Source organism: Centruroides vittatus, unplaced genomic scaffold (assembly GCF_030686945.1).
Source record: "Centruroides vittatus isolate TY-2023 unplaced genomic scaffold, ASM3068694v2 scaffold_861, whole genome shotgun sequence".
Classification (NCBI taxonomy): Eukaryota; Metazoa; Arthropoda; class Arachnida; order Scorpiones; family Buthidae; genus Centruroides; species Centruroides vittatus.
In genome coordinates this window covers 10,312,657-10,338,548 of record NW_027122718.1, presented here as the reverse complement: position 1 = coordinate 10,338,548, position 25,892 = coordinate 10,312,657, and the positions used below count along the sequence as shown (strand labels likewise).

General features: G+C 30.3%; 1 protein-coding gene and 1 long non-coding RNA gene across 3 annotated transcripts in view; one reads left to right on the top strand and one right to left on the bottom strand.

Annotated features, from left to right (window-relative positions):
* Setd3 (SET domain containing 3) overlaps nucleotides 1–25,892 on the bottom strand; it is an 81,200-nt gene that overhangs the window by 16,295 nt on the left and 39,013 nt on the right. For both annotated transcript variants that reach the window (XM_067288565.1, XM_067288566.1), the window contains exons 10-13: nucleotides 21,803–21,917; nucleotides 17,698–17,772; nucleotides 16,322–16,421; nucleotides 7,436–7,502 (exon numbers count right to left, since the gene is read on the bottom strand). In XM_067288565.1, coding sequence (XP_067144666.1) covers nucleotides 7,436–7,502; nucleotides 16,322–16,421; nucleotides 17,698–17,772; nucleotides 21,803–21,917 — 357 coding nt within the window. The remainder of the gene's footprint in view (nucleotides 1–7,435; nucleotides 7,503–16,321; nucleotides 16,422–17,697; nucleotides 17,773–21,802; nucleotides 21,918–25,892) is intronic.
* Nucleotides 412–16,515, top strand: LOC136990196 (uncharacterized). The gene is made up of 2 exons (XR_010883010.1): nucleotides 412–500; nucleotides 16,332–16,515. It is a non-coding gene; the product is annotated as an uncharacterized lncRNA (long non-coding RNA).

The window sequence follows — 25,892 nt, the reverse complement described above, 5'->3', positions numbered from 1 at the left end:
ATATTAATTGTACCCTTCTAAAAGTAAATATAAACATATCATTAAATTCTTCATCTACATAAAGAATTTCTCTTAATGTTAATCTAAATGTATGATATGAAGTTTTAATAATTTGAGGAAAATAAGCTATTGATTTTAATTCTATAGATATAAATTATATGATTGCTTTGGATAATTGTAAAGTTCCCCCTATCCCTATATTGCAAAATTTGAAAATCTGCTGCAGACTCTTTAAAAGTATTGAAGTATTTTATCATTGTGTGCTTGTATTTAAAATTTTAGTTTGTTTACTAAAAATGATCTTCATTTTTTGATTTCAGGATTAAGAGATGTCATCTGTAGATACTAATGATAGCAGAACTTGCATTTATGAGATTTTGTGCCATATTTTTGTATTAATTAGTAAGAGTACACCAAGGTAGAATTTTTATCTTCTTATTGGTTATATATCATAAGAACTGCAAAATCGGTCGATTACCTCACATCAAAATTAGAGACAGGTAATTGTAAATAGTACTTATATAACTATAAATATTGTCGTATTTGTATTTATAACAGGAAATAGGCCTATTCTTGACGAAGTACCTGATACAGGCTTTCATTTCAGAATACCTCAAGCATACATACATGAAGGAATCTCTCATAAATTTAATATTTTGTTTCTAGTTAAAGTAACAAAGAACAAAAGATAAAGAAAAAAAGTCAATAACAGATTGGATTTTATCTTGTTAGGTGTGAGAGTAACAATCCTAATTGTACAGGGTGTCCGAGAAAGATCTTTATCATTCTAAACATTAATAACAAAAATACTAACAGGTGAAATAAAATGCAGTTTGCTGCAAAAGAATGAAGAAATCTATGAGTTTTTTTACAGTAGCTGTATGTGAGCTCCGTTAGTAGCACGAACAATGTCGAGTCCGTACTCGATTTCCCTCCAAGTGTTTTTTAACATTTGTGGAGTAACAGTGAGGATTGCTAATTGTATCCTGTCAACATTTCCTGTCTCTTTAAACTTCTCCATCCATGCATAAATTGAAGGAACGCTTGGTGGGTCTTTATGGTACACATCCGGCGAAAATTTCTCTGCCTTGGTTATCAGTGACGCCTGTTTCAGCTAACCACAATACACGCTGCACTTTCTCTTGTGCAATTGCCATTTTTCTTTCCTTATCACAACTGGTAATTGATACCAGAAAAAACTCTTAGATTTCTTCATTCTACCTGTTAGTATTTTTGTTATTAATGTTTAGAATGATAAAGATCTTTCTCGGACACCCTGTATTTACACAAGTCAAATTCTCATCAGCAAGGATTTCAAACCTAGAAATATAGAAAGAAACAATATAGGATTTTATCTTTTTGTTATTTTTTAACTAGAGACAAAATAATTTTGCAGCAATTATAAATTTATTAAAGAAAATAACTTATAAGTATTTTATTCTATTAAATTTAATATTTTTTAAAAATCAAATTGGTTCATTTTTTATATTTTTCAAGTTAGGAACTGCAAGTGTTACTGACTACATCACAGTTGGCTTTAAGCTTTTTGAGAGCACTACTTATTAATTACAGGTGTATTTCTTATTCACATGAACAGCTTTACCTGTTTATAGACAGCACTGAAATCTACATGATAATTACTGATTTTATTAAAAAGTGCAAATAGCAACTTATGGTCTTTCCTTATTAGTCTATTTTGTTTTTAGCATTAAAAAATTAGTTTTATATCCAATTATTTCATTTGAGCATATTCTTATATATATATATATATATATATGTTTCTTGTCTTCTTTTCGTCTGTTTGACAAAACAAAATTGAGATGCAAAATGAAAAAAATTGCACAAAGATTCATGTTCATTTACAATTTCCCCCTGCCACACAAATATGTAGAGTCCTAAGCACATAAGCTGAAGGATTTACAATGATATAACCAACAATTGCCTGAAAGACCGGGCTAGAACTTGGCTAATTAAATGATTATTAAAAAAGCAATTTGACACTAGAGAGAGGTGTTAGGCACCCTCTCTTGATTATTTAATAATTATAATTTTATTAATTTAAATTTAGAACCTTCTGGAATAAAAGGTGTGTCAAATTGCTTTATAATAATCATTTAATTAGCCAAGTTTTAGCCCAGTCTTTCAGGCAATTGTTGGTTATATCATTGTAAATCCTTCAGCTTATGTGCTTAGAACTCTACATATTTGTGTGGCAGGGGGAAATTGTAAATGAACATGAATCTTTGTGCAATTTTTTTCATTTTGCATCTCAATTTTGTTTTGTCAAACAGACGAAAAGAAGACAAGAAACCTATATATATATATATATATATATATAAGAATATGCTCAAATGAAATAATTGGATATAAAACTAATTTTTACTACACCCCAATGCTGTAAATATAAATTCTTTTTAACATTTATTATATATATCTGCTAGGCTGTATTAGTAGAAATATTACACATTTACATTACAATGTAAATGTAAACATTTTGATCATTCATGCTTGATTTTATAGTCACTTATGCAGAAATGATATATAATTATTAGTTTTTATGTAATTTATATTTATAAAGAAATAAATAAATTGTAATATAAAACTGTTTGAAAAATATCAGCATCTTTTTAAGAAAGCATGTAAAAAGAATAAAGTACAGGTTACATTAACTAAGCAATACAAAGTTAAATAACTATAAAAAAAAAAAAAAAAGCCATAAAAGTCTTAATAGCCAGGTAGATTTTCAAATGAAAATGATGTCTAGATAGATAGATGTAAGTTTCTAGAAAGAAGTGAGAATTAGAATCTTAGCAATTCTTAATATGACATACTAAATACAACTACCGTATTTTACGGACTATAAGACGCACCTGAATTTTTGAGGCAATTTTTCAAAGAAAAAAGTGCTTCTTATAGTCTGTAAAATACGGTATATCATTTGTTTGTGCATATTTAATGGATCTTTCAATTTTGAACTCAACATTTCTACAGGATATTGGTAAGTGATATTATTCTCAAATTTACACATTAAAAATTGTAGAAAGCAGGTTTTTGTAATGATATTGAGTACAAAATTATGATTCTATTCAGACTAAATAAAACGACAGCATTGTTTCATGTTATTTTTGTGAGAAGATCTGTAATGTCTAATTAAAATTAAATGAAACTTTGTCATAGTAATTGCTTATAATACACACGCACACATATTAAAAATATGTTTAAATAAAAAGATAAAGTAATATTTCAATAAGTGAATATGTTTTAAGACTGTTTACTAAGTTACATATACAAATATATACATAGCATTTTAAAGATTATGCGGGGGGATGTGAGTTGCTCGTCTGGTGTGAGAGTGAACTTTTGAAAGCAGCTGATACTTCGTATACTCAAACACAACTGTGTCAAAGGAAGACGAATATGTTTGTCGGTAAAATAGAGAAATTGGCGAACAGTTTATCCTTGGATTTGATTATAATATTGTTAATAATTGCTGGAGTTGAGCCCAATCCAGGTCCTCTCTCCCGTTCTCCACAACAAGTAAGTCATCGGGATATGCAAAAGAAGGGGCGTGGAGGACCTCGTAAGGAAAGCTCCAAGGACGAGGAGAAAGATAACCAACAAGTAGAAATTTTAAGTATAGATTATCACCAAATAGAAGAAGAGAGTAAGCAACCGTCTGTATTTACAAAAGAACCAACAATTTATGACTATTTTGAACCAGTAAACGAACCGGAATCACAAACTGCAGTTAAATCTCCATATACATTGCAATCTATTTACGAGTTAATCCAGGATAATTTTCGTCGGTTAAATTTTGAGATCCAATCGATTAAATCTGAGGTCAGTATATTGAAAGAAGAAAATAAGTATTATAAAGAAGAATTGACAGAAATTAGAAATAAGCTACAAGAACTGGAAAAAAAATCGGAAACTAACGACCATCTTAAAGGTATGTTCGAATTTGAGTTTGACAAATTAGCAAATGAAAAGACTAAAAAGAACATAATCATTATAAATTATCCATTTGCAACATTAGATTATTTACAAGAAATAAAGTCATTTATTAATAATGAATTAGAATTAAAAAATGTAGAAATAGAAGAATTAATTAAATTAAATAGCAGTAATAACAAACCTATTGTTAAAGTAATCCTAGAGTCTGTAAAATTAAGGAATTTAATTCTTAAAAAATTTTGGAGAACAAAACCGAATTTAGCTGGTGAGAATAAGAAAAAAATAATTTTTACGGCTGATTTATGTAGAAGATCGAGGATAAGGAGAAAACTTTTACAGGCCAGAATTAAACTAGAAAAGTTAAACAAGAAAAAAATAATAGTACGAGATGATTATTATATTAAAGATAACTTAGTATATACGTACGATATTGCCTCACATAAGATCATCCAAGCGAATCATTTTTTAGGAGATGTTTAACTGCAGAGACAGGGAAGGAAGGGGAAATATGGTGCAATATATCTAATTCTGGTTCAATTGGAAATAACCTACAATTAGTCCATCCTTTGATAAACAGCACAAAAAAGCCACCGATGAAGCATATACTTTAATAAATAATATGGTTAGACTGTTCTTCAGGGCAAAATAAAGAACATCCAAGTTCATTTCCGGCTGTTTAATTCTATAATAATGAATTCCATCGGCTATGCGGCCCCGATTTGGAGCCTTGCGCACTTTCAAAAACTAGAAGTTATCCAAAATAGGTTTGTGCGCAAGGTTTTTTTTTACTGGATTACAACACACCAGGTAGCGTGTTAAGATTGGAATTAAGCAGGTTTAGATTGAGTGCTATCTTAATAAGGAGATACATGAAATTTTTATTTAAAATAAGAGACGCTCGCAATTTTTCAACTGTATTGTTATACCAATTGTATCGGAAATCTCTGATTAAGGTACAAAGCAAAATCTGGGTATCTCAAATTGCACAAATTTTAAAGCGCTTTGGATATTCTGTTAAAGTATTTCTAGATTTACCGGAAATAAGTGAACAACATTTCCAAATGTTGATTCAAAATGTGCTCGAAATCTCTTTATCACAAGACATAGAAGACATATTCACAAGAGATAAAACTGAGTGGTATAACATAATTCTTGAGTATCCATTTATTAATAACTATATGTTAACTAATCTGGCTTTTAATGTTAAAAGATTTTTCATACAACTCAGAATAAACAAAGAATTAATATTAATTAATAATAAATTTATTGAGTTTTCTAAGAGTATATGCCCAAGATGCCAAAAAATAATTTCAAAATTTCATATGTTTTGTGGCTGTAAAGATGCAAAGGAGCTGGCGCTCAGTCTTGACTTGCATATGTTGACAAGGTGCACTAACGAAAGAGCAATGTATGAAATATTCCATACAGCCAAGATAGATATAATTTATAGACTATATAATTATGCCCACAAATTTATAATATAACAAATTTATTAAATATATATATATCATAGATCAATGGTAGTGTATGTTATGGAACCATGTGTACGAAGGAAGTTACCAGTTGCAGTATAGGTTGAAATTACTTTAAACTATTGTTATTGGAAAAATTACTATTGTTAACCAAATGTGAAATATAATGTTTGGTTTGACTTGTGTTGCTAATGTATTTTTTAATAATTAATAAGCGATTGTTGTTAAAAACATCCCTTGTAACTGGCTATTGCCTTATTACGAATAAATTTTGAATTGAATTGAATTGAATATTAAGATTATTTATTACTCGGAAGTGTTATATTAAAGTTGACTATATAATTCTTATGCAAAACCAAACAGAGCAGAACCAAAGACCTTGTCCTCTTAAACAACTGTTTGTTCTAAGTCAACTAATCATTACAAACTGCTGTATATTTTAGAACAGTTAAGGATATTTTTAAGCAATCAATGCATGATCAATTTGTCTTGTAAAAATGTAATAAGAACAGAAATAACATTTCTAGTGCCAATTATTTTAATTAACATGTAAAAATATTCCTTTAATTTTGGTGTTTCTTTTTCAGTTAAGTTCTGTTTTGTATGAATTTAATGGTTAATTAATTTAGAAAAATCGAGTTACTTTAGATCAAATAATTGTTTTAGCTATGGATCAAGCCATTCAAACTAAAAGCTAGACAGGCAACATTACTGATTATGCCATGGAGACTCCTAAGCAAAATGTTTCCAATTTTTCCAATAAGGATTCATTTGGTTCATTCTGCCTCTGTTATTTAATGCCTCCCTTCCATTAAGCAAGGAAGAAGCATCAGCATCAATCTTCTAATATTTGATACTTAAGTTATCAGAATATTATCAAAAATAGAATTGTGAAAGATCCTCATTTGGCAAGTTTTAGGATAAATCCTATGAAAAAATAATACCAAAGATAATCATGGTATTTTTTAAATGATTTTATTGCTTGTTTCCCATAAATTTGTACCATTTATTTAACAGCAGTTTTGGAGAACAGAAAAGATAATACAAAAATTTCCTATCCACAGAACGTACCCAATTAATCAAGATAGCATATTAATAGGACTATTGATGTATTTTTAAGCCCAGATCTAAACCCATCAGCTATTAAATCCAAGTTTTATTGCATGAGCAAAGCCCAAAGCATGTCTGATAGAACAATTAATACAGGTTGTTATGGTTGTAAATAAGCAGTTTCTTTGTATTTACTGCTTACGAAGCAGTTAACAACCATATTAATTTTTTTAGTTGTCAGAAAGTAGAGGAAGTAGTATTTTAAACATTTTACAGCCTAGCATAATAGTTTGTTACTTTCATTTTAGGATACTGATAGAGGGTTTAGGTTGATCTTACAATTACAATTTTTTCCTATTTAAAATAATGGGAAACAGGCTCCTGTCTAGCATTGTTGCAAAGAATGCCTGACTTTCATGAACAGACCATTTTTCTATTGGCAAGTATTGATTTTGTAACCTCTTAGCTATGTTGTTAGTTCCAGCCTTACTAATGCTTAGACCATGTTCTGTACACCATTGGGATATTCTGCAGTAACTGAATTTATGTTAATTAATTTTAGGAGTCATAACTTTATGATCATTATGAAATATTTAATATTCAAAACTAGATGTTCCATGAGCCATGATGTTACATTATTTGATGCATACAGTATATATGCACTAACTTTCAATTTGTTCACTTGGAAAGGAATTGATTGACCTTATTATTCAAAACTAGTTCTCATATGTTAATCAAACTCTGCAATTATTCTAAATCATTTCTGAAATACATAAACAGCCATATAATATTTATTATGGTAGCAATTTCTACAGTGTTTGCAATTGATTCATTTGATATAAAAATCTATTTTCATTCACTTTAATAATAAAATCTTTAACAATTCATATATAGAAGTTAATCAATATCTTTTTATAAAGATATTTCATTAAATAAATAGTACAAAAAGATAAACTTACATAGGAATATTCAGTTCTGAACAAAGTTGTGACTTGAGAGAAAACAATGGATCATTTTTACTAATTCCTGTAATAGAAAAACTCATGTTAATGTTGTTAAAAAGTTGAACTAATTTGACATCTCTACAGAACAATAATTCACCTTAACAAGATAATCAAAATAAACAGTGTATTTTTACCAACAATGAAGTAGAAGTTTTTAAGTCTCTATTCTAATTCTTTTATAAAAATGCAAAATTACAAATATTTAATAATAGTTTTATATTATAGTTGTAAAAGTTTCAGTAGCAGTAATTGTCAACATTTAAAAATCAAGATAAAAGTTATTATAACTGTTGGAATCAACGATCGCAATGTTTTGTAGATGTTCTGACGTAATAAAAGGTTGGTGGCGTTGTTGACCCCTCGGGGAAAGTGACCTCATTTCACTCTCCCCTTTCCAGCGCTGACCTTCCGTGAGTTAAGACCGTGTGTAATCTTTGTGCATTCTTTGTTCTTTTGTTACATAACCGGTTACGCTAGTCCAACTGCCTTTTTACCAATCTTTCCGATAAGCGCTAAGTCTAACAGGTTATGGGCCCAGTTACGGCAACAACTAATTAAGCATAAGGAAAAGATAAAGGTAAATTCAAGGAATAATATAAACTAAATAAATTTACGTAAGAAGAATATTCGGAGAGAACAAAAGACTTCACAATGGCGGATAAAAGTTACGTTGCCATCACTAAATTGAACAACAACAATTATCACATTTGGAAATATAAGATGGAATTGCTGTTGATAAAAGACGAGTTATGGGACGTAATACAAAAGGAAATACCCTCGGATCCTGACTCATCTTGGTTAACAAAGGACGGAAAGGCGCGCGCCATGATAGGCCTCCTGATGGAAGACAATCAACTGCCATTAGTAAGAAAGGAAACTACAGCTAAAGGAACTTGGGAAGCCATAAGGAAACACCATGTTAAGTCTACACTATCAAATAAAGTTTACCTATTGAAGAAAATTTGCAATTTAAAACTAGAAGAAAACGGCGACATGGAGATAGCTATAGCACTTTAATAACAGCACTAGAGACTCGTCCAGAAGAAGATTTAACTCAGGAGTTAGTACGTAATAAATTAATCGAAGAACACTCAAGAAGAAAGACCTCATCAAATGAAGAATGTGAAGCGGATAAAGCATTTAAAGTGGGAGCACGCCCAGTAACTCAGAAAAGGAATTTGCTCAAAAGTTGTTATTTTTGCAAAAAGCAGGGACATGTAAAGAAAGAATGTAGGAAATATGCAACATGGAAAGAAAAACATCCAAATCAGATCAACAAAATTTATGCGGAAAGTGATGAACAACACCCGGAAAAGGAATCCTATGTATGTTTTAAGACAGGAACACAAAACGAGATTCATCAATGGTACGTAGACTCGGGAGCTTCGTCACATATGTGTTGCGAGAAGTATTTATTCACAACCATTAATAGTAAACATAGAGAGAGAGTAATACTAGCCAATGGTCAAGCCCTATACACTGAAGGTAAAGGCAATGTAATGATAACCTGCATGGATGAAAATAACGAACGACGTCGAATATATATGAAAGACGTGCTATATGTGCCACACCTTAAAGGAAATTTAATCTCAGTCAGAAGACTAACGACATTAGGGTTTACCATAAAATTTGAAGGGAACATTTGCTCTATCCAGAAAAACGGAGTAACAGTAGCATCGGCAACAGCAAACACATGTTTGTATGAGCTTGATAAATCACATAAAGCGCTTACAGTGGTTAATGATATGAAGGAATGCATCCATTTATGGCATAGAAGATTAGGGCACCGTGACATGAACTCTATAATTTCGATGCAGAATAAACAATTGGCTACAGGAATAAATATTCAGAAATGTCGCATATTCAAACCTTGTGAGTATTGCATCGAGGCCAAGATGACTACTAAAAGTTTTCCAAGGAAATCGGAAACCAAAACCTATCAATTACTTGAATTAATACACACTGATGTATGCGGACCAATGCAAACAGCAACACCGAGAGGCAACAAATACATTTTAACCATGATAGATGATTACAGTAGGTACACCGAAATATATCTTCTTAAACATAAAAGTGAAGTACCCGATAAAATAAAGGAATATGTTAAATATGTACAAACAAAATTTGGAAGAACTCCTCAACGAATCAGATCGGACAGAGGAGGTGAATTTTCAAGTACCAACTTAAAGACGTTCTTTAAAAATGAAGGTATTCTATGGGAAACTACGGCACCTTATTCCCCGCAACAAAATGGAGTAGCAGAAAGGAAGAATAGATACCTGACAGAAATGACAAGATGCATGTTAATTGATGCTCGATTACCGAATAAATACTGGGGAGAAGCGGTGAATAGTGCAAATTACCTACAGAATAGATTAATTACTAAAGCGAGTGAAACAACTCCGTTCGAAAAATGGCATGGAAAGAAGCCAAACCTCTCGCATATAAGAATTTTTGGATGCTCAGCCTATGTTATTAAACCTAAAGATCGAAAGAAACTAGAACCTAAAGCCACGAAACTAATTTTTGTAGGATACGAGAGAGCATCGAAAGCTTATCGATTAATTGACACGAAAACTGATAAGATAACAATAAGCAGAAATGTTCACTTTCTGGAAAACGTCAAGCACAGAGACTCCGAAATCGATATACACGATGATAATGAAAATTCGAAACAAGTTACAATTGTTGATAACACGAATTTAAAAGAAGAATGCGAAACGAAAACAAGGGAACAAGAAATGGAAGAATCTGGCATACATTTAAGGAGATCGGAAAGAATTACTAAGGGAGTACCTCCTATAAGGTTAATTGAAACAATAAATTTATCAGTGACAGAGGATGCAGTAGAACCGAGAGAATATAGCGAGGCAATCGCAGGCAAACATTCCAAAGAATGGAGCGAAGCCATGAATCAAGAAATAGCAGCCATGAAAAATAACGGCACATGGAAAATTACGAAATTACCTCCAGGTAAAACTGCAGTAGGAAGCAGATGGGTATATAAAATTAAGAGGGACGAAAACAATAAAGTTAACCGTTTTAAGGCTCGTTTAGTCGCTCAAGGATACACACAAAAGTATGGCTTCGACTACGATGACGTATATGCCCCCGTGATCAAAACTGCCACCCTTCGAACACTCCTAACTATAGCCGGAATTAAGAACATGAAAGTTAAGCATTATGACATCGAAACGGCTTACTTAAATGGAGACTTATCCACGAGGTATACATGAAACAACCTGAAGGATACGAAGAAGGATCACCAGACATGGTTTGCAAATTATTGAAAAATATATATGGCTTGAAACACGAAAGGAGCGAATGAATGGAATAAAAAATTCAATGAAACATTGCTATCTAAGGGATTTAGAAGAAGCGTGGCCGATCCCTGTCTTTACACCAGAGGCCATAAAAGATGTTTGTATTTAGCAATTCATGTAGATGACGTAATAGCAATGGCCACAGACGAACATACGTTAACCGAATTTGAAACTGAAATGAAGGATATGTTTAAAATCAAGAATTTAGGTGACTTAAAATATTATCTGGGAATACAATTTGAAAGAGACGAGAACGGAATATTTTCACTCCACCAAGAAAGATATATCGAAAATAAATTGCGAGAATTTAACTTATCCGATTCAAGACCGTCTAATATTCCTATGGATACAGGATACTTAAGAAGAAATGAAATGCCTGATACGTTCAAAAACAACAATGTATACAGAAGTGCTATTGGATCTTTATTATATCTAGCGACTAATTCGCGTCCAGATATTGCGATAAGTACATCGATATTAGCGAGAAAAGTAACAAAACCTTCGGAAAGTGATTGGGTGGAAGTAAAAAGAATCTTTCGTTATCTGAATTCGACAAAAAAGAAGAAACTTAAATTAGGAAATATCGACGAAGAATTAGAACTTAAATGTTATGTAGACGCCGACTGGGGAGGCGATCGTATAGACCGCAAATCGAACACAGGATATTTGCTCTTGCTAAAAGGAAGTCCTATTCATTGGGTCAGTAAAAAGCAACAGTGTGTAGCACTTTCGTCCACCGAAGCGGAGTATGTAGCCTTGGCAGAAGCTACTCAAGAAACTGTATGGATGAAACGACTTCTAGAAGAAATAAATCTACCGATTACGACACCTATCAAAATATTCGAGGACAATCAAAGTTGTATACGACTTTTAGAATTAGGAAAAGCACAACAACGCACGAAACATATCGACACAAAATACCATTTTGTACGCGATTTAAAGAATTCGGGAGAAATTACTGTAATTTATTGTCCGAGTGAACGGATGACAGCCGACTTGTTAACAAAGCCGCTAGACGCGAATAAGGTTAATAAATTTACTCGCGATATCGGATTGTATTAACGATCAATCGTTGAGGGGGTGTGTTGGAATCAACGATCGCGATGTTTTGTAGATGTTCTGACGTAATAAAAGGTTGGTGGCGTTGTTGACCCCTCGGGGAAAGTGACCTCATTTCACTCTCCCCTTTCCAGCGCTGACCTTCCGTGAGTTAAGACCGTGTGTAATCTTTGTGCATTCTTTGTTCTTTTGTTACATAACCGGTTACGCTAGTCCAACTGCCTTTTTACCAATCTTTCCGATAAGCGCTAAGTCTAACAATAACATCTATAATAATTAAACTGTTGTGCTGCAAACAAAGGTTTTTGCGCGAATTTTAGAATATCCACGGTTGCAATTTATATTTGTTGAATAATTTCAAAATTTAGCATCATCATATATAGTATAAATGTAGATTATTGTCCATGCTGCTTATTAATTTTAGTCAAAGGAAAAAAAACAATAAAAATTTTTCTGAAAGAGTAGAATATTCAAGTATATAGAAAGTTCAGTAATTACATATTCTATTACTTTAACAAAACTGTGAGAGCCCGGGCTTGAAGAAAAATATAAAAGGATATGATTATATCTTTTCCCATGGACTTGCTTCCTTGTCCAGGGATGACATCTTCTGGATGTCTAACCAGGAACCAAACGGCCAGAATTCATCTAGTGAATATAGACTGTAATATTACCAAAATAGGACAAGACTAGCGAGGGGGAATCCCGAAATAAAAGAACAGGATCAATGATGACAGAAGAGTTCGTTGATCATCTCAAGCTGGTTGAAGTTAAAGTTCGCTATTTCGTAAGTCGCCAGCCCCAACTCCCTTGGATAGTTCCCTAGCTGTTCATCTATTTAAGACAGTGGCTAACTTACTCTTGGATTTACATCCACCTATATTGAAAGCTATCCTGTCCCGGGACAACTTATCGACGTTCGGCTCGGCTATAAAATCTTCGGAATATCTCCGGCGCCATCTGAAACATCTCTGGAAATTCCAAGGTATTTATCACCTCGTGATCAAATGTAAACTCTCTCTCTCTCGCAGCTAGGGACCTACTATGATAATCCTTTTTTTCATAAAAGCTTATCAAATATTTTACGCTATACAAACCTTATTAAATATGTTACATACATACTGGAGTTTAGCTATATAGCATATGTATAAATAAGTTTATATAAATAAAACAGGTATTTGTCTAGAAATGCTGTAGTTGAGTGCCCTTCTTTCTTCGGGTACACTATCTCTCGGACCTTCTCCATCCCGATTCTAACTGCCTACAAATGCAATCACTCACACATGCAACTGAAACATAATCACTATCATAATTTCTGGGTCATTTAAGGCACAGTGGTTGTCAGTCCTGACATGGCATCTTGACGTGGTCACAAAACCAATAGGAAAGTTAGTGCAATGTAGGTGTTTCTCTTATTTCAATTGTTCTTATTATTATCATTATTTATAAAGTTTATTTCAAGGTATGAAAATAAAAAATGCTCAAAAATGGAACACTATAAAAGACTTTGTATATGGTTTTATCTAAATGAAAATTTTTTAAAATGTTTTTGAACTATTTAAATAAATAAAATAAGAATCTGCTTATAAAAATCTTTTTCTCAAGTAGAATTTAATTAAGAGAGAGTTTTAAAACTACATTACAGCTGATGTAAAACATTACAAAGTTAAAAAAGAATGAATTTGAAAAGAAAACCATAAATTATTATAAGTAACATCGCCAGATTCTTAAAGCACAATTCAGAGTTTTTACTTACAGTTATGTTTAAAACCAATAGAAAAATCACTCCTCTCTTTTTTCATTTAAAATTGAAATTATAATCAAACATAAGTTATAAGATATCAAAACACAGTTCATTTTTATTTATAGTAATATTATTAAAAAGAAATAAAGTTTTTCTTAATGATGAAAAAAAAAACACCACAAAACTTTCAAATTCAGTCATTTGAAATCATAAATTATTCATTTATTATATTTGGACTTAGTTTATTATATAAAAGCATTTTTAACAGTATTATAAAAAAAATCGTGGCAATATTAATTAATATAAAGTCATGATATGCACACAATCTAGATTTCAAAAAACAAATATTAAAGAAATGTTTTGATAAATTTTTGCATGTAAGTTATAAAAGTACCTAATGAAAGGCATAGAAGTACCTTAACTCTGTTTTTAATGACAAAAATAATAGCAAAATGCTTTTATATTAATAAATTGATTTTATCCATTTATTATTTCATGATTATGTTTTTTAAAAAAATACAATATTCTAGAAGATTTTATAGAATGTAAGTGTTAAATTAGAAAGTTTTGTTTTCCATAAAACAATCGAAACATACACTGGCATGCAAAACTTAAGTAACAATGTAATTTTTAAGCAAACAGCCATGAAATTGTAGAAAAGGGCTTGTTGCAATCACTACAATGAACACCCATTTCGGTAGAAAGGTGATTCGTATGCAAAAAAAGACGTCACGGGTGACACGAGGGCACGCAAAAATGCATGCAGTCAGCACTTGCAGTGCAAGACTACAAAAAAAGATTGCTTTGATTCCATACTGTATGCATTCTATTCATTTTTGCACTAGTATGCTTTCTTCATCCTTTAAGTACAAAATATTGTCTCTGTACTCCGAATTTCATGTTTCCCAGGTCATTTCTTGCAGAGTTACAGCAAAATAACAATCGTGCTTAAGTTTTGCAGTATAGCATAATACTACAGAAATCACTCCTTTAGGAATTCTAAAGGAATGATTTCTGTAGCTTTTGAAAAAATTTTCTAAAAAATAATCTATTTTTGCCCCTTTTTTTAATTGTAATACTACAAAATAATCTAGAGACAGATTCTCTCTGAAAACAGTTCTGATGAAAAAAATAATTATTTCTATATTATTACTTCATTTTGAAACTGCTGAACTTAAACATGGACTGTTAGAATTTGGTAGAATTGAATTGTTTGAATTTGAAAAAAAAAAAATGATTTTGTTTTTGAAAAGTGCTGAAGAAAATGCAAGATTTTTTTTTCTGGCATGTAGTCTCAAATGGCATTCAATCAAAAAAATGTTTGAAGAGGATGCAAATCGTTGAAAAAATGTTTTTAGAACAAGTTTGAATATCCCTCTCCCAGAAATGTTTTTTTTTAGAAGTGTTTTATTTTTTTTTTTTTGTGTGACTTAAAAGTATTTGTAGACTGTGTTTGCAAGAGAACTATGCTGCATTAGTTGATAGAACAAACTGTTTTGTATTGTTTTATACAAGCAGTTTATATAAATTTAAGAAAAGAACCTGTTGGTGTTTGTTGAAACTGAAAAACAAAGAAAAAAATTCTGAAATGTTCTTTTTCTAGTTAACTTTAAGCTGACCCAAGAATTTGAAAAGAATAACTGGTATTCGATATAATTTTTTAACATTACTAAAGTTTCCTATTTTAGTTTTCAAGATCAGATTTATAAATCTGAAAATATTGAAGATGTATTTATCATTTGTGTTATCACTTATTCCCTAAAAAAGTAAATTTTGCTGGTAGTGTAATAACAATTACAGTGGTGCCTCATATAACGTACTTAATCCGTTCCAGGTGCACGTCCGTTAAGTGAAACGTCCGTTATACAAAACGCATTTTCCCATAGAAATACATGTTAAAACATCTAATTCATTCCGCAGCATAAAATAACCGTACTGTATCATAAAAAAAATAAACATGGGGCGCGTTCTTTTATTCCTCTGCGTAACTCTGCGCGAGCGACATCCGTTTAAAAATTCCTGAGGAACGCGTTCCTAAATTCCGGTGGGAGTGCGCGCCATCGAACAGCGAAAACGACCGCTTGTAGTAGTAGTTTACGGTGGAAAGCAACATGGCGTCCTCCATGGCTCAGATAGTTTCGTTTCCGGGTCCATTATGTGGTTTTATGAATGAAAATTTAGAAATTGTGAAAGCGTGAGTTAGTGCACGCGGTGATGCAAGTGTCTTTACGAATTTTTTTCGAGACTATTTTGAATGCTCTTTCAACAAATAATCCATTTTATGGTTAAATTTTACAATTGGGACCCTCCTTTTGCCTTTCAATGCTCATATTTTAGAATTATAGATTCCTCCATCACGATACTATCGATAGTGCGGGCGCTGCCATTTTTCTTTCTTTCACCGTCATTCCTAAATGCCTACAAACAGCAGCGCACTCCCGTAGTAGCTGGAGACGCAGAGCAACCGCTATTAAAGAACGCACCCATGGAGCAGTCACCAATTATGCCGGAAAGTCCGTTGTTCGCAGCCAGTCCGTTGCTCGAGTCACGTAACGGCCAAACAGAAAGTCCGTTGTTCGCAGCGTCCGTTATACGAGGCACCACTGTACTTTAAATATGCAATAAACTTCTAATCCATATTAATACATAATTTTTTAAAATCTATTAATTATTTATGTTACTAATGTTATAATGTATTTAAAAACATCATTATACCAAATTTCAGTGACGTTGCATCGTGTTGATTTTCTGGATAAACGAAGCCATTGTGGATAAAGAATTCGGCATTTTTTCGAGCACCATAAAATATGTAAACCTAGGAAAGAAAGTTCTTATGATTTTAAATCTTATTTGATGTATTTTGAAATTAATTAAATTAAAATTATGTATAAACAATTTTAAGAAAAAAATTATAATGTTAATAAATTAAAACAATAATTAGAATATTTAGAGATGAACTTTCCTTATTAAAATATCTAATCCTTACAAAAAGAAATAAAAGTATTTATATTTGAAGTAATCACAACCAAATTCTAAACTACAGTTAATAATTTACACTCTCTGGAACCTGTAACCGACGCGTAACGCGTATATATTGTATATCGCGGGTGACAAACGTTTTCGAACAAGCACGTTGCTCTTCTTCGGGTCAACTGGTTAAGGAATTCCCTGGACGAGTGTATGCCAACCTGCACCTACCTACCTACTGCACATGTCAGGCAGGACACGCTTCGGCGGAATAACACCCGATCCCACCAAATAACATACACTCGTCCAGGGTATTCCTTAACCAGTTGACCTGAAGAAGAGCAACGTGCTTGTTCGAAAACGTTTGTCACCCGCGATATACAATATATACGCGTTACGCTTCGGTTACAGGTTCCAGAGAGAGTAGATTTCACCCCGGTGCTCAAGTTGCAATCATTTCTGTGTTATAGTTAATAATTGAGCTACATAATTGATTGTGCTGTTTGTCATCTGAATACAAAACTAATTGTAAAAGCATAATAAAGTACTAAACTCTATTGACACAGAACACAGTTAATATAACTATCTTTTCTACTTATTTCAAATTATTAAATATTTATTTAAATAAACACAAAATGAAATATCATACAATTTTTATAATATAATCAGCTTAATATTATAAAAAAGCATTATTATATAAGAATTATTCTAATTATATAATAGAAAGAAATTAGTGAAGAGGTGCTGATTTCTCTGCACTACAAACATAATAAAGATTTTGATCTATTTTGAGGAAATGCAGCTCATAAATTTAGCTACACATGCCGAAACACATTAGGAAATGTTTAACTAAGTTATATATAAATAATGAAGTCATTATATAGAAATATAATGCAAGAAAAACAACTAACTATTTTTGGATCTTTTATTTGTTGATTGTGTCATGGACTCATTGGCAAATTTTCAATTTTTTCTAATGTTATTTTTCATATTTATATCAAATAAAGTATCTCAAACAATAAATAAATAAATAAAAGAAATCATTATTTAAAAAATGCCTATATTTATGATGCTTATACATAATAAATTTAAATAATATTAATTATAAATTTTTCTGTAAATACCTCTTCATCTTTAAGGAAATTTTTCATAGCCATACATTCTAAACAGTTTTCCTTAACATTATAATCTGTAGAAATCTATATTAAAATTTAAATTTATATACATTAAACATTTTAAATAATATATATAAAATTAATAAATTTTAAAAATAATTAAATTTAACTTGAAATTTTAAATGATTAATTTGAAATTATAACTTCTTATAAAAAAACAAAGAATATTTGAAAAGACTAAATAAAATTCTGAATATCTTTGCATATTTTGTTATATAATGGATGCTTGTTTAACTTTAATTACTATCTCTAAAAAAAATACACTAATATACTATTTTTATTAATGTTTTCTTATATTTTTGATGCATTTTAATAAAAAAAATCATGTAAAAATTCTTGAAAATATTTTCACTATCATTTTCAAAACTTTAAATATATAAAAAATTGATTAAAAGAATAATAAAAAATAAATAATATAAATAAATAATATATACACACACACACACACACCATCATATATCAGGATTCAGGTTTACTTTGTGACATCACACTAGTACAACTTAACTTATTTTTAATATGATGGATTTATATATCCATTTCAAAATTTATTTGTAGATAAGATTCCAGCTTTAGCATGTGTACAGACTGATAAGTACTATACATGCCATGACATATTTTCACTATTGGTGAACACTATTGGTGGAACACCATAGTGGAACCTATATAATCACTTTCATATGATGACCAAAAAATTGAGTGGTATATCAAGTATGTTAAAAACATGTTTAACTTAAAGCATTATTATTGCTTGTAATCATCTATAAATCAATTAATTTTTATTAGTTGGTTTAGCTGGTGTAAGCTACAAAAGTAAATTTCATAAAGTTGAGGGATTATGTTGTACAGTATATGAAGATTCTGATGAACGTATAGGTAGTGAAACTTCAGAAATAAAACATCCTGTATAGCAGAGATTTAATGTAGATGACAAAAAATTGGTGATCACATAATTTTTGAAGAGAGGTACTACTATGGAATTATAACAGAAGTAAAAGAAGGTGACATGCATAAATGCAATGGAGTTTGTTGAAAAATGCTGGTAGTGGACTGAAGAAAAAGACAAGAAATGGTTGATTGCAAATGCTATCTTAATCATTTTCTTTTATTGTTCTCTTATTTTTAAAAAATGACTTTCTACATTTAATATCACATTAATAAGATTTAGTTTTATGCTTCTGGTAGTAATAAAAAAGGATTTAGCATTTATTGAAGGATTAAAAAACGTTTGTGTTGAGATAATGTTAGGGAAATACTATCTTTTCCTTTCTTAATTAGCAATTGCCACAGGATAACATTGTGATATGGAGTTCACTACAGATTTATGAATCAAACAGGCTGTCACAAAGTTGCCCTAAGTAACAGGGTAAGATCGTGACAAATATTTTTCACAATATTTAAAACAATAAACCAGCAATAAGTTACTCAACTTTCCTGGCACCATCTGTTATCATATTTTATTTTAAAATTTTTTGTTTTTATTATAAAATGGCAAAAAGCTTAAATTTTGAGGGTAGGGATGAGTTTTATAAAAAAAATTGTAAATGTTAATAACAAGTAAAATCGTCATTAAGTCTGACCCTACTGGAGATACACACGACCCCATTATCTCCCATCCCCTGGACCTTTAACCACCAAAATTTAACGGCATCAATTCCTCTAATAAACAAACATCCCTGCAAAATTTCAGAAATTTTCTACAAAACGCACGGGAGTTATTAAGCTTCAAACAGGGTGAACAAAACCGTATCCCATACAAACTAACATCCATACATACAGAAATTACCCCAAAATTTTTTGCATTTCTTGACATTTCAAGGTGTCCTAAGTCCAGAAATGTAAAAATCTGGGGGGGGTCATTTGTCAAATTGCCATACTTTCCCTCTGTTACAACATCCAGGAAAGTAAACATTAAGAATTCTATGTGTAAAGAAAAGGGAATATTAAATCTTCCTATAATGATAACTAATTACATGTTTAGCCCAATAATCTGGTAATTAACATTAAAAAACATGAAAATGTCACAAAATAATCCAAATGTACCGTATCTATCTAAGGAGGTCAGTGGAAAAAATTTTCTTAAAAGGAGTCGATACACGAAAAAGGTTGAGAACTCCTGGTGTAGAGAATAAAAAATTAAGTAAACATCTTTAAAATATTCTCAAGGCAAACTGGATATAATGCAATTAGATATGGAAATGAACCTTTTGATTTCCAGCAGCAGTTTAATACCATAAAAACATTTTTAACTACTCGCAGGTCTTCCTGGCAAATCAAATACATAAATAGCATTTTGAGATTAAAATCAAACAGAATATAAATTTACAAATTTGGAAGTTCTAAACTTAAATATAATAAAAAATTTAAATAAAGAAAATAAAACTCTGTAATTAAAATTATTTTTAAAATAAACGAAACATGCCGTACTTTATATTATTTAAATAAATAAATAGTGTCAAAGTTTGTGGTTCAAAAATATATTTCCAGGCCGTGGAAAGACCGTCTGCATCTCTAAAATTAATACACATTTGTTTTCGTGAGCTTTAAATATTTCTATCATTTCCAAGTATTGGAGGTTGCTAAGATTTCTATTGGGTTGTATTATTGCTGCATCCTCCAATGCAACTCTCTGGCATAGTTTGCTAGGATTGTGTTGTTTGTGTTCCTGTTAATTGTATATTTATGTTCCTTGAGTCTTGCTTGCAAACTCCTCATCGTAGCTCCCGTATATGTATGTTATATTAAATAAATAAATAAATAAAAATAACTATGTTTCGTTTATTTTAAAATTTAAATTTAAATTATTGAATTTTATTTTCTTAAATGAATGTAATATAAAATTTAAATAAAGTTTACAAATTTCCAAATTTGGAAGTTCTTTCCTGTTTGATTTTAATCTCAAAATGCTATTTATATATTTGATTTGTTAGTCCGAGCCGAGGAAGACCTAAGAATAGGTCAAAAATGTTTTTATGGTATTAAACTACTACTGGAATTCAAAAGGTGCATTTCCTTAAATGTCTTTATATTGAAAAGAATATGAAAAAACCGATTTTAAGAAAATCAAATCCACAAAGCAATCTTCACATTCATGTTGGCTAACTAAGACACTGTTATCGGGAAAATATAAATGAACTTCTGTTATTCGGTATTGTCTGGTAAAGTATTTTGTGGGCATATTGTACTGGAATTTGGAGAATATTTTCTTCAAATCATGCACAAGAAGAAATTTTATGGAAAAAAACAAATTAGTTTCAATTTTCTCCTAAGAATTAAAACCATGGTAGAAATACTCAAAAATTCTTTTCGTTTTTTTAAAAATTGATCGATATAAAAAACTTATTTTTAGTAAGTTAATTTTATGTCGTACAGCTAAATAGTAGAGCTAAACTGAATACATTATACAGTAAAATACCTAAACATGATATAAGTTTAGTAAATTAACCAAAATATCACAAATGAATGTCTCAATAATATCTTATTTGCTTAGTTTTAAAATCAGTAAATATAAATATATATTTTATATCGTTTGATTTCATCATGTTTGTAAATGATATTTATATCCATTCTAAATCTAACTAGAATTTATCAAGGAGTCAGGAACCTTTTGTGAGATAGTAAGAGCCAAATCATGAAAAAAATGAACTAAAAATAAAATTTTAGCAGTACAATTACATTTTCAAACAATAAAAATAACAATATAATTTAAAACTATTTAAATGCATTGATGAATGAATATATCTTAACGATTTCACTTATTAATTCGCTTATTCAAACTCAATGTATATTTAGCATTCGGATTTTTATTCGTTAGTCCGTCCCAATATTTATTAAAATATTTATTTAAAAAAATCAATGATATAGAAGCTTAATTAAATTATTCAAATTGATAATTTAATGAAGCTTCTATATACATTGATGCAATTAAATGCATTGATTAAAACAAATTAAATTGTTCTGTTCTTATTTGGACTTATTTCAAATTACAATAAAGAATGTGAAAGAAGAAACTTTTTCATACCAGTTAATTGTTTTTTTATATATATTTAAATCTTACTTTTCCGTTAATGTGATTAGCCATATCCCATAAAGGTATTAATGCCGAAATAAAATTGTTTCCATCCGCAGAAGGAACCGCATTTTGTCTGGTCATGACCGTCGACACTGCCCATCTGGAAATACACATAGTTTTTGTTAATTAATTTAAAACATTTGTAATAAACATTATATTTTAAAAAAAAAAAACACTTCATTTTCCACAAGTTCAATGGTACAAAAATAAAAAATAAAATTTTGTTTAATTTTATATATAACAAAATATAAAAAAAACTTATAAACAAGCAGTAATTAACTGATAGATATCTTATTTTCTATAATAAACAAAACATTACTGAAGAATTTGATGCTGATAAACTCAAACACAGAGCAGATATCAATTATACAATGATATATAAACTGTTTATTTTACATAAAAATACTTATCAGTAGTTTTGTTTATAAATAAATTTAATTTTTCAACCATACAGATTAATTAAATTTTAGAATTATCCAATTAATTTCGGATAAAAATGAGCGAAGACAATGAAATTTGAAATTAAATCACTTAAAATCCAAAATTTATTCATTTTTATGTCAAGATAATTTTGTATTAATTTACATTTCCCATGAAAACTGTCAGTTAAGCAAGAGCTGGCATAGTATCCCTATGATTAAAACATAACCACAAAAAAAGGGGGGAAGGAAAGAAACTCAACATGTGCTATTAATTTCAATTTCACAGAACTCTTTTAAAGAAAACCAAACCCAAAGTGCAGAGTAAATCATAAGCTCTGCACTTTAATATAAAACCTTAATACTTCTTACACTTGATGTGAATATTAAAAAAACTGTGGAAATACAAACGAAAGTAATTGGATATGTTTATTTCTTTCTGTGGACCATGTCCCAGGGGCACACGTGCCTCGTTATGTTAAATCTCTCCTCTTTCAGAAGGGAGATGTCTGTTATAATTTCCCCCCTTAACATTTCTTTCTAACTTTTGTCCTTCGCTTGTCATGTTTCTATTAATGGCTCTTACATTCTTTTTATATATATATATATTAAGAGTAACAGCAGTTAGTGAATGAATAGAAAAAGAAAATTTTATTTTTTTTATTTATTTCTTTTTAAGAAATGTTACTATATTAGCGTAAGCTTATAAAATGGGACCAAAATCTCATTCCAAAAACTTAAATGTCTAGAATTTTTACGTAATTCTACTGTACATTTTAAAGGGTTTTAATTAGATTAAATGATGCTCTAATTCTTTCTTTATTTAAACCAATTTTTTGGGTCATTTATTCTTTCAAATGGCCACAATTTATGTTCGGTACAAATTTATTTCCTACGTCCAGATTTGTAATTAATTTTCCATTAAAAAAAAGGATGTTTCAAGAGTACACGATGCATGAAAATAGTTACAAAAATACAACAACTAACAATACATAAATTAACAATTGCATCGAGCGTTATTAATTTACTTATTTTCCTTAATGTACAGTACACTAAGGAAAGAAAAACATTATTTTCTTCTTCCTCCTAATGATAAATATTACCAAATTTTGACAATCTCGAATATATTACCGGGAAGATTTAGTTACCGTGAATAATATTTTTGGCCATTTTTTTTGTATCACCCCAGTTACAATTTTATTTTCAAACTTGGCAGCATTGCGTATGTACAACGCCCTTTTATTCTAAAAATGAATAACAAAATTTCACTTAACATCCAAACGATGGATATGTTTCAAAACGTTTAACCTTCCTAAAAGGTTAAAGAATGCATAATTTATAAATAAATAATTATTTTCTAGGCATTTGCACCTGTTTTCCGCATATTCTATTTCGGCAGCTAAGAAAAATACACCGTAAAACTTAGAATGTTTATATAATTCACTGGCAAAGAACCGGATATAAAGTACTCCCTACTGCAATTTCTTCAACAGAAACTTCAATCCTGTTTAATTAATTATTTTATCGCCTTCGTTACCAATACTTATCTACATGAAAAACGTGAATTTTTACCGATTTCTAGACACGAGAGACACTTGGAAAAATTTATAACGTTACAGAAGCAATAAATAAAGATGTACATAGTGTTTAAGACATTGTGAAGTGCATCGGAAAAATAATTTAACAAGATGAATTCGCAACTTGGCCAACCCACGTGGTTATTTCTGTGGCCTGCATCATCGCGAAACGGATACGGAAACACTAATCAACTCTATTGAATTTATGACTATTACTAGTCCTATTTCTGTAGGAAAAAAAAAAAACATTACGGTGCATCTAACATATTTTCAAATTCCTCGACAGTTTAGAATGTTTTTAGTTCATCCTAATAATAAAAAATAACTTCAAACATAAACTTCGACTCTTCGATCGGCCTTTAACGATCACTTTACCCAAATTACGTTACCGAATCCAATTTTCTAAGTCGTCATTTTCGATCCCATGATTACAAATCGTTGAATTATTAAATTTATTACGTGAAGAATGTTGAATATCCCAATAAAATACTCAAATTTAACAATGTAATTCGTGAAAAGGAAGTATAATCTATCTCTAACACCAGAAAATTTGACAAGAAAATTGCGCATTAAAATACCGTTCAAGACGTATTCATATTTTATAGAAAACTTAGCTTATAAATTTCAAATAATATAAAAAAAAAAATGGACAGGAATTGCACAAAATCACTTTTTTTTTTTTTTAATGAATGTATTGAATAGGCCCATACATTTTTGAAAACTTAGTTATACAAATTAGCATAAACACGTTTTATGAAAAGTAAGTAATATATGTACTGTTTATGGCAATTCATTAAATTTTTCCTGTTTCTATTCATATATTTTTAGCCGTTTCCGGTGAGGAGACGAAAGGTCACAGGTGTGATATTCACGTCTCTTCTTTCTTCGAGTTGGTTTTTTTGTGATTTTTTCCCACATTCCATCTTGTCCTTCATCCTCAAACGGATATATATGGGTCATCATCTATCCATCTTCCAGATGTGAATTAACGAAATTTTCCCTTTTCGTTTGTGAACACGGTTTGTGAACAGGAAGTAAATTTATATCACCCCCTAAATATTCTATAATTAATATTTCGCTCTTGAAATATGATATATATCGTATTAAAGCTTGACATTTTAGAAGACATTGGTCCAAAAATCTATTTTTTATTATTATAGTAAGCTTTTTTTTATATGCCAACTAATTGCAATTTCTTATTAAAAACGATACAAAATAAAGTTTTTTTTAATCGCGATAAAGCTATAAAGTAATTTTATTTTAATAGCTAAACATTTCATGTGTTTATTCTCAATTAGATGTATCAAAATTATAGTTTTTACGGTAATTATTAAACACTTCGCCCGTGGAAGTAAGTGAAAGCGCTCAACTTTTCCGATGCACATTGTGAAAAATACTGTAATTTGTATAGATAATCCGATATTAGTAGATAATAACTGATACTTTTACGTAGTAACGTACAATAAATCCCGTAACAATAGTTAATTTAGATACATAGAAGTGCCGGATACGAAAGTATTAGTGGGACTTCCCCCAGAATAAAACGATTATGTATACAACGATGTCGTAACTTGTATTCAAATTTCATTGTTTTCACACTGATGACTGTCACGTATGACCTACATTAGTGAGTCATTTTTTTCCAAAGGACAGTATGTGATTTGTTTATTTAGTAGCATTATTCAAACTCTCGATATAAGATACGGCGTGGGAACTAATAACAGCGTAACAAGAGTATTATAAATGTTACAGAATCACGATAAAGTTCGAATAGATACATACTTTCTGTTTATTGTTAAGAGTTAAAAAGTACTTTAAATTATTACAGAGATAAACACTATTTTTTTTCTAATTATTGTGATAGAAAACGTAGGTTAGCAAGGCCTTGAGAACTTCGTCCTTCCTTCTTTCCTTCCTTCTTTGATCACTTGTTAACATGGAAAGTACTCGAATCCATTAAGGAACGAATTCTTTTCTTTCGTTTCTGTCTCTGTTGAAGAAGGGGGTGAAGATACAAAGAGGAAAAAAAAAAAAGAGTTTTTAAACCTCGAAACAAAGAGCAACAACCGTCCTTTTTAA